Source organism: Arachis ipaensis, chromosome B1 (assembly GCF_059453495.1).
Source record: "Arachis ipaensis isolate K30076 ecotype BB chromosome B1, ASM5945349v1, whole genome shotgun sequence".
NCBI lineage: Eukaryota > Viridiplantae > Streptophyta > Magnoliopsida > Fabales > Fabaceae > Arachis > Arachis ipaensis.
Genome location: NC_142436.1, coordinates 142,820,929 through 142,835,868, shown reverse-complemented (window position 1 = coordinate 142,835,868; position 14,940 = coordinate 142,820,929). Strand labels below are relative to the sequence as shown.

The 14,940-nt window shown below is 39.6% G+C and overlaps 1 protein-coding gene and 1 pseudogene across 2 annotated transcripts; both read left to right on the top strand.

Annotated features, from left to right (window-relative positions):
• Positions 1-29: 29 nt before the first annotated feature.
• Positions 30-6,311, top strand: LOC107637716 (mediator of RNA polymerase II transcription subunit 33A). 2 transcript variants are annotated; one of them, XM_016341077.3, is made up of 12 exons: positions 30-960; positions 1,049-1,159; positions 1,303-1,644; positions 1,811-2,130; positions 2,229-2,320; positions 2,412-2,772; positions 2,863-3,073; positions 3,290-3,404; positions 3,507-3,668; positions 3,753-4,410; positions 4,636-4,842; positions 5,011-6,311. In XM_016341077.3, exons 1-12 carry the CDS (start codon positions 683-685, stop codon positions 6,126-6,128), a joined length of 3,975 nt encoding a protein of 1,324 aa, XP_016196563.1. In that variant the 5' UTR covers positions 30-682; the 3' UTR covers positions 6,129-6,311. The 2 variants fall into 2 exon arrangements, with proteins under 2 accessions (XP_016196563.1, XP_088358144.1); XM_088502018.1 differs by lacking the exon at positions 30-960 and having other exon boundaries at positions 1,046-1,159; positions 1,412-1,644.
• On the top strand, positions 6,262-12,695 carry LOC107636746 (uncharacterized; annotated as a pseudogene).
• The last annotated feature ends 2,245 nt before the right edge of the window (positions 12,696-14,940 follow it).

Genomic DNA, 14,940 nt, shown 5'->3' with positions numbered 1-14,940 from the left:
CACTTATTACTGGATATAGCACAACATCTATGTTTGATTGCACTAGGGGTAGAACCATATCATGTAACTGTTTGCTTGATCAAACAGTAGTGAAGCACATGGCATAGGAATCAATTAAAAGGCACTTGTACTTTACCTACCACCAATTCAATCATAAGCCGCATACACAGAGAAGGGGGATGAAGATTGGGGAGATGCTTCAAGTTCCGATAGTGGAACAAAAGGCAGGCAAAAATGTGGGACCCACGTGACCTGAGTGAGTAGTGCTATATAGTGCTGCAGTCATCATCTCTACCTAACCCAACAAACATGGTTCGTTGCAAAATGTCATCGCCTCAAAAGTTCAACCACCCTGCTATATATACCTCTGCAAATTCCTTATGATAGTACACTTGGGTTGACAGTGTTAAGTGGGCCCCACGCAAATACTCCTCGGCCTCCATCTACAGTGTGGAGATCCAATCGCTTTGAATCTTACTCTCTGTCCTTATCCCCAAACCACGATTCTTTCTCTCCTCATTGGAAGGCCAAAGTAGTAATTTAATTCCACGGGGAAGCTGACTTTTCTTTTGTTTCTAGTACATGAACACTCATATGAAACAACCGATCCACACACTAAAAGTGAATCTTGGAACCTTACATAGTAATAATAGTAGCAATTATACTACTGAATGGGCAAAGGATGGAGGTTTGCGGAGGAATGAGGCCGTGGGGAGAGGTGGTGGTGGAGGTGACGAAGGCGGCGCAGAAAAAGGAGACCGATGCGGTGCTGTGGGCGGTTGAGGTGTATTCAAATCTGAAGGCGGCTGGAGAGTCCCTCCCCTCCTTGGAGCTGGCGGAGGTGCTAGTCTCCTACATATGCTGGGACAACAATGTTCCAATTCTCTGGAAGTTTCTAGAAAAAGCCCTTCTTCTCAACTTCGTTCCACCGATTTTCCTTCTCTCTCTTCTATCTCTCAGGTTTCTCTCTTATTGTGTGTATCTGATATTCTGATATAATATGACCATCTCATGTAAATTATTGATTGATTTATCGGTGTTTTTGCAGGGTTATTCCATGTAGACGCTCTCAACCTGCCGCCTATAGACTCTACTTGGAACTTCTCAGAAGACATGCTTTTCAACTTAAATCTCACATTAACACACCGAATTATCCAAAGTAACCAACCTTCCTTTTTTTTTTTTTTTCATATGTCTTCTTCATGTCTTTGTTTAGTTAGTTATGTATAATTAATGATAGGATCTGTTATGGCGTTTGGTGATGTATTAGTTTATGTACCTCTCTCTTTCTGATTTGGGCAGGATCATGAAATCTATTGATGATGTTCTTCATCTTTCGCAAATATTTGGAACTTCACAAAGTGAGCCTGGAGTTCTCGTGGTTGAATTAGTTTTCTCGATTGTTTGGCAGCTGCTTGATGCATCGTTGGATGACGAGGGATTGCTGGAACTCACTCCTGAAAAGAAGTCCAGATGGGGAGCACTGTACCAAGAAATGGAATGGCATGAAAATTATAGCACTAAGAAGACTGAGTTTCATGAACAGTTGCAAAATGCAAATACTCTTGCGGCTGTTGAGATTATTGGGAAATTTATGCAGGACAAAGTATCTTCAAGGATTCTTTGCTTGGCTCGTCGTAACTTGTGAGTGTTTGTCCCTGTTATATTGGCTTTCCTCAACGTATGTAGTTCATGAATTTCCACTGCTCTTGTTTATTATCCTTTATGAAACTATTTCAGTGAAGACTAGAATTTCTGGCTCTTCTGAAGTCGTATCAGCTCAACAACATCTTTCTGCTAATTTTTTCAGGCCTGCACACTGGTTTAGCTTTGTTCAGCGTCTGCAGCTCCTGGCAGCAAATTCATCAGCATTGAGGAATTCAGGAACTTTGAGTCCTGAAGCATTTTTGCAATTGACTTCAGATAAGTATATGGTGTTGACTAGAGAATGCAAAACAAGTTCACAGCAAAAGTTCCATGCAGTCATGGGTTTTGAATATCTTTCTTCCTCTGCTTCACTCTGCCATGGTGCTAGTCATTCTGCTATTTGGATTCCTCTTGATCTGGTACTGGAAGATGCCATGGATGGCTATCAAGTTAGCACAACAAGTGGTATCGAAATAATTAGTGGTATGACTGGGTTTGACCATGGAAATATGATTGAATTGTCAGATGCCATCTCTTTTACTTTTAAACAGGTACTTACTAGATGAATGTATTCTTCGTAGGTTTGGTAAGGACACTACGAGCAATAAATGGCACGTCTTGGCATGACACATTTTTAGGTCTTTGGTTAGCAGCTCTTCGTCTTGTGCAGAGGGTAGAACTCCTCCTCTGGTAACCAGTTTGTTTATAACTGAAGTTTTGGGCTACTCCCTTTATGAGGTTTTTGTTTTTTTACATGATTCCAGGAAAGGGAGCCTATTGAGGGTCCTATGCCTCGTCTTGATACTCGCTTATGCATGCTCTTGGGTATTATACCTATTGTTATTGCTGATCTTATTGAGGAGGAGGAAAGGACACCAGTTGATGAAACAGAGACTGGACCTACCGATCAATGGAAAGAGGAAAGGGTACCTGGAAAGTGTCGCAATGATTTAGTATCAAGTCTACAGGTTTTAAGCAATTATCATAGCTTGCTCACTCCACCTCAATCTGTTGTTGCTTATGCTAACCAAGCTGCTGCAAAAGCAATGCTATTTGTTTCTGGAATCACACCAGGAAGTGCATATTTTGATTGCCTTGGGATGAAGGAGATGCCTATTGACTGTTGTAAGAGATATTTGCTTTCAGTATCAATCAGGAAAAGGAATATTATGTCCGGATCTTAGATAAAGTTTTTAACAATGTTCTCTTTTTCAGCTGGAAACATGCATCATCTGATAGTTGAGGCATGCATTGCTCGCGGCCTACTCGACACATCTGCATATTTATGGCCAGGTTATGTGAATGGACGAATCAATCAATTGCCTCAGTGCATGCAAGCTCAAGTACCTGGGTGGGCATCATTTATGAAGGGAGCACCTCTTACCTCAGTGATGGCAAATGCTCTGGTTTCAAGTCCTGCTTCAAGGTAATATACGCATTCTGCTTCATATTTAGGTGTTCGTTAGTGGTTAGCTTTTAGTTTTTTTTTTTTTTTTTTTTTTCCACACAAAAATCATGGCCTGGTCTTCAGTTGCTCTTTGCCTCTTTCTCTTTCCTGAAGCCAGGTATGTCAGATGCTCTTATTTGTAAATTTACCAAAAAGGTAAAGCAACTGAAATTACGCTACTGGATTTGATGGAAGCTTAGCAGAATTGGAGAAAATATTCAAAGTTGCAACCGGAGGATCAGAAGATGAAAAGATATTTGCTGCTTCCATTCTTTGCGGGGCATCACTAATTCGGGGATGGAATATACAGGTATTAAAGTTGAAGACTACTTAACTATTCTACTAGCATTTAATATTTTATTTTATTTTTATGTAATCCTCTTCAACGCAATTAGCTCTCTATTTCATGCAGGAACACACTGTTCAGTTTATCATCAGGTTATTATCTCCATCAAAGCCAGCTGAGAACACTGAAGGATATAATCATTTGATTAATTATGCTCGGCTGATAAACGTAGTAATAGTTGGAATTGCACCTGTTGATTGTGTTCAAATATTTTCACTACATGGCTTGGTAAGTTGAATTTATATTCCGCAATGAAAGATTTTATGAAATTATATTGATTTGAACTAATGCAATGTGCAAATCACCAATCAGGTTCCAACGCTTGCATGTTCCTTGATGCCAATCTGTGAAGTTTTTGGGTCTTGTGTCCCTAATGTCTCATGGAAACTAACATCAGGGGAAGAAATATCTGCTCATGCTGTGTTTTCCAATGCATTCATTCTTCTTTTGAGACTGTGGAGGTTTGATCGTCCTCCTCTTGAACATGGAATTGGAGATGTACCAACTGTTGGTTCTCAATTAACTCCTGAATACCTATTATTGGTACGAAACTCCCACTTAATGTCGACCAGTAGTGTCCACAACGATAGAAATCGAATGAGACTGTCAACAATTGCAAGTTTATCATCACCAGATTCTGTATTTGTTGACTCTTTTCCTAAATTGAAAGCCTGGTATCGGCAGCATCAAGCGTGTATAGCTTCAACACTCTCGGGTCTTGTCCATGGAACCCCTTTTCATCAGATTGTTGAAGGGCTACTTAACATGATGACCAAAAAGATTAATAGAGGAAACCAGAATTCAATTACAATATCCGGAAGCAGTAGCTCTTCTGGACCTGGGAATGATGATGCCTCTTTAAGGCCAAAATTGCCTGCTTGGGATATTCTGGAAGCAATTCCCTTTGTAGTTGATGCCGCTCTCACTGCGTGTGCACATGGAAGACTATCTCCACGTGAGTTAGCAATAGGTATGTGTTTTAATCAAATAAATCCAAGGGAACACACCAAATACGTTTTAAAATATCTCTTCTATGTTACGGAAGATAATCTGTTTCCAAACCTTAAAAATTTGCCAAAACTCGTCAAAACTTCCCTATATTTGGCCTCTAAAATCAGATTAAGCAATATTCAAGTAGATGTTCCTTGATGCATGCAACAGTGTCATAGTAGCATAATGCTCTCCTTAATGTCAGGGCTTAAAGATTTAGCTGATTTTCTTCCTGCATCTCTGGCCTCCATAGTAAGTTACTTCTCTGCAGAAGTAACTCGTGGCGTTTGGAAACCAGTATTTATGAATGGAACAGATTGGCCAAGTCCTGCTGCAAATCTACTGATTGTTGAGGAAGAGATCAAGAAAATTGTAGCTGCAACTGGTGTTCATGTGCCAAGTCTAGCTCCAGGTTCACTCGTCTGATCCTAGTATATTCTAAATGCTTTCTCAAGATGCGAAGTACCAACATATTTTTAATTACAATCTGTATCAATACAATTCATATTTCATCCTTCTTGTGCTGATTAAATATATCCAATTGGTGTTTATGAAATGTATTCTTTATTCATGCTTGCAGGAGGAAGCTCTCCTGCCACGCTTCCACTGCCCTTGGCTGCCTTTGTGAGCCTTACTATTACCTACAAACTAGACAGAGCTGCGGAGCGTTTTCTTAATTTAGCTGGCCCAGCACTCGAGTCCCTTGCTGCAAGTTGTCCATGGCCTTGCATGCCAATTGTGGGTTCCTTGTGGACACAAAAGGCAAAACGTTGGACTGACTTCCTTATCTTCTCGGCATCAAGAACTGTTTTCCTCCACAACACTGACGCAGTTGTCCAACTCCTTAAAAGCTGCTTCACAGCTACCCTTGGTATGAACAGCTATCCTTTATCATCCAATGGTGGTGTTGGAGCTCTCCTTGGCCATGGATTTAAATCCCATTTATGTGGAGGGATTTGCCCTGTAGCTCCCGGGATTCTCTATCTACGTGTCTATCGATCAGTTAGAGATGTCGTGTTCCTGACTGAAGAGATTCTCTCAATCTTGATGCACTCGGTGAGGGAAATTGTATCCAGTGGCCTTCCAAGGGAAAAATTGGAAAAGTTGAAAGCAACCAAAGGTGGCACAAAATATGGACAGGTTTCACTTGCTGCATCGATGACCCAGGTGAAGCTTGCAGCTTCCCTAGCAGCTTCTCTAGTGTGGTTATCAGGAGGGTTAATGCTGGTTCAACTACTAATGAAAGAAACTCTTCCTTCATGGTTTATATCTGTTCACCGATCTCAGATGGAAGAGAAATCAGATGGAATGGTTGCAATGCTTGGTGGGTATGCACTTGCTTACTTTGCAGTACTTTGCGGGGCTTTTGCCTGGGGGGTTGATTCATCTTCATCTGCTTCAAAGCGACGTCCACACATATTAGGCATCCACATGGAGTTTCTGGCAAGTGCACTTGATGGTAAGATATCGCTCGGGTGTGATTCGGCTACTTGGCGAGCCTATGTGTCTGGGTTTGTGAGCCTGATGATCGGTTGCACGCCAATTTGGGTGCTAGAAGTGGATGTAGATGTGTTAAAGAGACTAAGCAATGGGCTGAGGCAACTGTATGAGGAAGAACTTGCTCTAGCCTTATTGGGTTGTGGTGGGATTGGGACAATGAGCATTGCAGCAGAGCTTATCATTGACAGTGAAATCTGAACTACTTATGTTGCCACTTTAGTGCCTCCTTGTATTATGTTAGCGTATTATTAAACAAGTTGTGCATATCTAAAATTTTGTTTTCAGAGCAGTGGTATTGTTGGAAAACATCGCCATTAGAATGGAAATTAAAATGGACGAGGATTTTAAGGTAAAGAAGAAAAGGAGGATCAGTTGTTTTCATATGGCATTGATGATGAACTTTCTACTAGTTAGCAGGGGCGTAACTACATACCACCTTAAACGCTATGACAACCTCGTATATGTAAGTAACTGGATTGTGACCTTCGATGTAACCTCTATCAGTTTTATTGAATAATTTGTAAGAGTAAACAACCATAAAAGTTTGCATCTTGACAAAAATTTCAAAAATGATATTAACATAAATAAATTTTCGAAATGTGACAAAAATAAACAAATGTTAAATATATATTCTAAAAAAATAACGTTAGAGATCGGATTTTAAATAGATATATTTATGAATAAAATACATGTATAAACCAAACACATACTAATATTACACAAAAGTTCTAACGTTATATGTATGTATTCATTCATATATTTATATAAATTGAATTCAATGAATTTAAATTAGGTCTTCTAGTATTAAATCGAATTAAACAGATTCGAATTAGTAGTGTTTCATATATTTAAATAAATCGAATTCATTGAATTCGAAATTTGAATTAACCATTTTAATGCTAGTTAATTCGATTTACTACTAGTACACAATTTACCAAGGTTCTGAGAACCGAATCGGTCATCGAACCGTTTTAGTTACTGGTTCACTGGTTTACTGGTTCAACCGATTCAACCATGATTTAACCGAAAAAACTGTTTTGAAATAAAAAATATAAAATAATAAATAAATTATAAATAATTTTCAAATCGTGATCTAAATTAGATAGATCATAAAAAAAAACCTAGCAGAGAAAGAGTACGTACTCCGTACTCAAGGAGAATGAGAGAAGGAGAGAGCGGGGGCGAACGGTTGAGGGTGAAACACAGTGAGGAAGATGGCCATGCCATCGGAAGAGATAAGGGGAGAGCGTGGGTGGGTGTGTATCCGGTGTTAAGGAGGGTTCTTCTCGAGAGGGGTTAGAAAAGCCATCCAAGGTCTCTTTTAGAGATAAAGTCATTGGTGCAGAAAAGTCTAAGGCCTTTGCATTAGTAGGGTCTTTATCTGGGGATGGTATCGCGACGGTGACAGGTAAGCAGGGTGATTCTCGTCCACCAAGTGTCAATTTTACCAAGGAGGCAAAGAGTTGTCTAGCTGAACCTTATAAGGAAGCCATCGTGATCAAGGTGCTGGATAAGCATTATGGCTACACGGCTCTCATGCATAAGCTTCGGATAGTATGGCGCATCAAAGGAGGGTTTGATTTGTTGGATGTGGGGTTTGGGTATTTTTTGGTTAAATTTGATATTGCTGCGGATCGTGAGAAAGTCATTCTTGGTGGCCCGTGGTTGATAGACGGTCACTATGTTGCAGTAAAGCCATGGGATGTGGATTTTAGGCCATGCGAAAAATCCTTTGGATCAACGCTGGTATGGATTCGAGTCTCGGGACTTCCAATTTGGTGCTACCAGGAACAAGCAATGCTGCGAATTGCTTCTGCAATAGGGATTCCGGTGAAAGTAGATTTGGCTACTAAGCTTGCAGAAAGAGGAAAATATGCTCGAGCTTGTGTTCAAATTAATCTTGAGTTGCCTGTAATCAAACATATTATAGTGGAAGGTGTGACTTATGAAGTGGAGTACGAGAGTTTACCGTTGATTTGTGCTACTTGTGCACGATATGGGCATGATAAATCGTTATGCATGGAGAAGGAGTCATTGGAAGGAAACGGGAATTCCTTTGGTGATGAAAAAAATAATGAAGCCCCGACACTAGTGCCACACAACAATCATGAGATTCAACAAGAGGCTGAATCAGAAGCTCGTGTTTTGGGTGAGAATCCTCGTAATTTGGGTGAGAAATTAGGAGTTGTTAAAGGGAAGGATGTGGTTACGAAATCATTGGCTCCTCACGTGCCTGATGGTCATGTTAATGAGGCATGCATGGATGATGGAGAGGGCTGGCAACAAGTGCTCCGTAAGGGAAAATTCACAATGGGCCAGTCATCAGGTTTGAAGGACCAAGATGGAAAGCAGCACAAGTTTGGTTTGAGAAGGGTTCCAAGACCCAATTTGCATGGTGATGGAGGTAAATCAATTGGCATTAGGATGGGAAAGCGAGAAAAACATGAAATTGCGCCATCTCCATCACGCAGAACTCCTGCACGTCGTGGAATTTCTCTACGGAAGCGTCCTCGGCCTTCCTCCTTGCAGAACTCGCCAGTTGATAAAAATGGTGGCACAATGGAGGAAACCTTAGTAGATGGAAGCATGGCAGGTGCAGTGTCAGGAGGTCCGAAGGTGGCAATTATTGAGGATCAGAGTGTGCCAGTACCGCAGGACAAACCACCTATTGAGGTTGGTGATTCTGTTTAGAGTTTTATGTTCTTATTTATTCTGTCCCTATTATTTATGGATAGTTTAAATATGATTGTTTGGAATATTAGGGGTGCTTCTAATAAGTTAACCCGTGTGCATTGCAAGGAACTTGTTAGGAAATTTAGACCTGTTTTCTTTATTGTGGTTGAAACTCACTCCCCTTTTCAGCATTTAAAATTATTCTGGGAAAGATTGGGGTATCACTCTGTTGGTATAGTAGAAGCAGAGGGGCATAAGGGAGGTATTTGGTTTCTATCCTCTATGAAGGGTGTTTGTTGTAAGTTCATTGATGCTTTTGATCAGGGTGTTACTGTTGAGGTTCACTTTGATAATTTAATTTGAAGGTGTAGTGGTATTTATGGCAGTCCTCAATTTAATAAAAGGGTTCTCCTTTGGGATTATCTTGTTGCACAATCCATGGTTTTTCAAGGACCTTGGATTGTTCTTGGTGATTTTAATGAAGTCAAATTTTCTCATGAATCTAAGGGCTGTCAGTTTTCTCATCAAAGAGCAGACATGTTTGCTACTTCATTAGGGGATAGTGGTTTGTTTGATCTGAAGACTATTGGGAGGCAGTTTTCTTGGTACAGAAGGGTGAAAAATTATGTTGACGTGGCAAAAAAGCTTGATCGAGTCTGTATAAATAATAGTTGGTTATCTATCTTTCCAGAGGCTTATGCAGAAGTTTTAAATAGGCTTCAGTCTGATCATTGCCCTATTCTGGTGCGTTGTAAAGGTCGTCCTCAGCCTAAAGAGAATCGACCTTTCCGATTTGTTGCTGCTTGGGCTACTCATCCTGGGTATAGGGATATTGTGAACCAGTCATGGTGGTCTGGTAATAGAGGAATTCATGGCAAGCTTTCGGAAGTACAGAAGAATTCACTAGAGTTTAACTCGAAGGTATTTGGTAACATTTTTGTTAAGAAATGTGAATTAGAGCAGCAGATTAATTATTTACAAAAGCGTTTGGAAGTGGTGGATAGTATTTATTTGCATCAGAAAGAGCGACAGTTGCTTGATGATTATAATAATACTCTAGTGCAAGAAGAGCTCCTATGGTTCCAAAAGTCCAGAGAGCAGTGGGTAAGGTTCGGGGATAGGAATACAAGATTCTTTCATATTCAAACTCTTGCGCGAAGGAAGCATAATAAGATTCATGGTCTTTTTCTCAAGGATGGAGTGTGGGAAACTGATCCAGAGGTTCTGAGTCAAGAAGTAGAGTCTTTCTATAAAAGCTTATTCTGTCATTTGGATGATGTTGATTTGGGTTGCCTTGGTGATGTGCCTCTTCCTTCTCTAAATGAGGAAGCTTGCAATAACCTTACGGCACCAGTTACTATGGAGGAAGTCAAAGCAGCGGTTTTTCACATGAACTCTTTTAAAGCTCCGGGTCCTGATGGGTTTCAAGCTTTCTTCTTCAAAGAATATTGGGAGATCATTGGTCTTGATGTTTGGAAGATGGTTAAGCAGGCATTCTCCGGTGTTCCTCTTGATCCAAGAATGTTGGAGACTTTACTAGTTCTCATTCCAATAGTTGAATCACCGGTATCTATGAAAGATTTCAGGCCGATTAGTCTCTGCAATGTAGTTTACAAGATCATCACGAAGGTCCTTGTTAATAGGCTTCGTCCTCATCTTGCGGAGATTGTTGGCCCGCTTCAAGGAGGATTTATTCCGGGACGAGGAACTCTTGACAACATCATTATTACCCAAGAAGTCCTCCACTTTATGAAGAAGACTAAATCAAAGAAAGGCACACTGGCATTTAAGATTGATCTGGAGAAAGCTTATGACAGAGTTGACTGGAGATTTTTAGCTCATACCCTTAAAAGCTTTGGTTTTCCTATTCCTACACTTAATTTGATTATGAATTGTGTCATTGCTTCTTCCTTATCTATTCTTTGGAATGGGAGTCGTCTGAATGGCTTTACTCCTAGCCGAGGTCTTAGACAAGGAGACCCTATGTCACCCTATCTTTTTGTGTTGTGTATGGAGCGATTGGCATGCTTTATTAGTCATCAGGTTGATTTGGGCTTGTGGGAACCGGTTGCTATTTCTAGAGGAGGACCAAGAATATCCCACTTAATGTTTGCGGATGACTTGCTTCTATTCTGTAAAGCTACAAAGAGACAAGTGCAAAATGTGATGTTGGTTTTAGAGACTTTTTGCAAAGCATCTGGGATGAAGATTAATGTGGAGAAGTCTAAAGCGCTTTGCTCCAAGAATGTCTCTGCAACAAGGAAAGAGGTTTTCACTGGGGTATCCTCTATCAGATTTGTCTAGGACTTGGGCAAGTATCTTGGAGTTACCCTTAGCCATTCTAGGGTGACTCATTCAGCTTTCAATGGTGTCCTGGATAAGATTCGGAGTAGGCTAGCAAGCTGGAAAGGAAGTTTACTCAATCGGGCTGGTAGACTTTGCTTGGTTAATTCTGTTGTCGCTGCTATTCCCACGTACCAGATGCAGGTCTCTATTTTTCCCAAAAGAATCATTAGTAAATTGGAGTCTATGATGAGGAATTTTCTTTGGAAAGGACAAGTTGATGGAAGAGGATTGAATCTTGTTAGTTGGAAGGTACTGGTTACTCCAAAAAAATATGGAGGTTTAGGGATTAGAGATCCTTATTGTGTAAATATTGCTCTTCTTGGGAAGCTAGTTTGGACTTTCTTCCAGCAGCCAAACAAGCTATGGGTCCAATTGTTGGATGCCAAATACCGATCATCTCTATATGACTGTTTTAGTTATCCTAAGAACAAGGACTCTCCCATTTGGAGGTGTCTTTGCAAGGCTTGGGAAGTGTTGAAGGATGGGTTTGCTTGGTGTATTGGAGATTTGAACCAGAATTTTTGGTTTTCTAGCTGGAGGAAAGAAGGACGGTTATCTAATGAGATCGATTATGTTCACATTTCTGATTCGAATCTCCGGATACAGGATATTTGGTCGGTTGGTAGGTGGCATTTGGATACTCTTTATTCTCCTTTATCTCAAAATCTGAAAGATAATATTCTTTCTTACAATCCAGATGAACAAGCAGGTCCGGAAGTGGGTTGGTATTGGAGTGGGTCTGCTGCCAAAGTCTATAACTCTCGCAATGGTTACTTGTGGTTGTGTAAGCAGCTGTTTGGTTGGGAGGAGTGGGAGAATTGGCTTTGGCTTTGGCGCCAGCTTGTTCCGGAAAAGCATAAATTTTTGGCTTGGTTGTGTCTTAAGGAGGCTCTTCCTACTGCAAGTTTTCGCTTTAGAAGAGGGATGTCGTCATCGGATAAGTGTCCAAGATGTCTTTCTAGTCAGGAATCAGTTTTACATTGTATTCGGGATTGTCCCAAAGCTCAGCTTGTCTGGCATAGGTTGGATATTTCTTGTCATCCTTTGGATTTGAAGAACTGGTTCTTGTATCATAGCAGAGAGCATCCGTTCAAGTTCTTTTCGGGACTTTGGTGGATATAGCGAGCAAGGAATAATGACATCTTTAATCCCGATGAAACTTGGCCTCCGGAAAAAGTGATTTATCTGGCATTAACTTCAGAAAAGGAGCTTAGGAATATCTTTGAATTACAACGTATGTCCCTTCCCTCTACTCTAAATGGTTTTTGGAATCCCCCATCCATTGGTACTTTTAAGATTAATTGTGATGCTAGTTATTTTGGTTCGGGTGATAGTGTTGGTTTTGCTTGTGTTATTAGAGATTGTAATGGGAGCTGGCAAAGGGGGTGTTTGGGAATGATTGAGAGTAATAGTATTCTTCAAGGAGAATTGTTTGCTATTTGGAGAGGATATCTCTTAGCTTGGGATGTGGGTCAACGAGATGTTATTTGTGAGACGGATTGTGTGGAAGCATTTAATCTTGTTACTCAAGATGGTTTTGGGTTTATTGATCCACTGGTGCTCAAAATAAGAGATATCATGCATTGAAATTGGCGGGTTGACTTTCGTTTGATTATGAGAGATGCAAACACGGTGGCAGATACTATGGCAAAGATGGCGATGAAGTTACAACTTTCGCATGTGGAGCTTTTTTCACCTTGGGAGGAGTTTAAGAGTAGTCTTAAACGGGACTGTCCCTCTATTTAGGCAGTTCCTTGTTTTGTTTGTTTTGTTTTTCTTTGTTTAATTTATTTCAGTCACCAAAAAAATAAACATTTTAAAATATAATTATAGTTTAATATATATCTTAAACTATCTTCCAAATTTAAAACACTACATGAAATGTCATTGACGATTGGATTTTTGATGGTTTAGAATTTCACAAATGAATTCTCGTTGCAAGTATAGTTTCTAAACCAATCACTAATCCTTTCATACAAAAAGTTGTTTGTCACTAGTACAAACCCCTAAAATTTATAAACTGAAGTATTGGACCTCGGGTCGTTCTCCCTAGGAATTACAATAAAGTGTCTTGTTATTGGTTATGAGTTATTTTGGGGTTTTGGATAGGGAGCATGAAAAGTAAATGGCAATGAAAATAAACTAAAAACTATAAAAGGCTCTTGGAAAGGTGTGAGAACTAGAAGTCCTATCCTAGTTATCCTTTTCAATTGTGATGAGAATTGTTCATTGCTACCACTTAGTTAACTCTTACTAATTAAAGGAAAGTCAAGTGGATGAATTGACTTGAGCCACAAGTCCTAGCCAACTCCCAAGGAAAGACTAGCTTTAGTGCACTCCAAACCAATTAGCAATCTCTCCAATTATCAATCAACAAAGGAATTAGATAACTCAAGCGTCACTAGTTACTCTACCATAGCCAAGAGGAACAAAATCTATACTAAAATCCAACCAAGCATTTCATCAAACACTTAGAAGGCATAAAGGAAAAGCAAAGTGATTTGATAACAAAAATAGAATCTAACAACAATTATGGCAATGAATTAACAACAACAATCAAAAGGAACACAATTATTATGAATTACCTCTAATTGAATTGAGAGAAAATAGAAGGAGCAAAAGTAGATCTACAACAAAATATAAGAACAACATAAAGGAAATTACAACTAAAGAATGGAAGAAGATGAATGTAGCAACAAAGAATTGAGAGATAGAAGGAGATGAAAGCATGAATTAAAATCTAGATCTAAGATTATTGAACTAAACCTAATCCTAATTCTAGAGAGAAGTGAGAGCTTCTCTCTCTAGAAACTAACTACAAAGCTAAACTAAACTAATTGGTAACTAACACATGTTTCCCTCTTCACTCCTTGGGTTAAATAGCATCAGAAATGAGTTGGATTGGGCCCACAAGGCTTTAGAATTCGTTGGCGACGTTTTGCTTTAAGTGAACTAGGTGGCAGCAACGGCGCGTGCGCGTACTTTGCGCGTGCGCGCCACCATACGTATAGAAACTATGGCAAATCTTATATCGTTTCGAAGCCACGGATGTTAGCTTTCCAACCCAACTGGAACCGCATCATTTGGACCTCTGTAGCTCAAGTTATGGCCGATTAAGTGCGAAGAGGTCGGCTTGACAGCTTTCCGGTTCTTTCATTTCTTCATGAGTTCTCCAACTTTTCATGCTTTCTTTCTTCATTCCCTTGATCCAATCTTTGCCTCCTAAACCTTAAATCACTTAACAAACATATCAAGGCATCTAATAGAATCAAGGTGAATTAAATTTAGCTATTTTGAGTCCTAAAAAGCATGTTTTCACATTCAAGCACAATTAAAGGAGAATATACAAAACCATGCTATTTCTTGAATAAATATGGGTAAAAGGTGATAAAATCCCCAAAAATCAATACAAAACAAACCGTCAAATTGGGGTTTGTCAACCTCCCCACACTTAAACCAAGCATGTCCTCATGCTTAAACCAAGAATGAAGTAAGGGTATGGCATTTATTCAATGGAAACTAATTAAATGCAATCTACCTATATGCAACTATCTAAATGAATGCAAGTGCTTGGTCAAAATAAATCAATTCCCAAGAAACATATATGCACAAGGGCTAAGGACTAGCAAGTCTAATCCACAATTGAATTGAGTTATTAAATATTTTTATAAACTTGCATGAAAATTATGATCATAGGTGAAAACATGTAATTGAGCATCAAACCCTCACCGGATGTGTTTGCACTCTATTCGCTCAAGTGTTTAGGGTTGATTCACTCAATTCTCCTCTATTTCATGCTTTCCAAGATTTGTTTTTCTTCTAACAATCAACATTTATTTCATGCATGCATACAAGTATCATGAGGTCTTTTCATTGGTTGTAATGGGGCTAGGGTCAAGGTAGGATGCATATTTGGTCAAGTGAGCTTGAAATTTGAATCTTTGATAAGCTTAAACTTCCCACCTAACCTATGACATCCTATACAATTAAG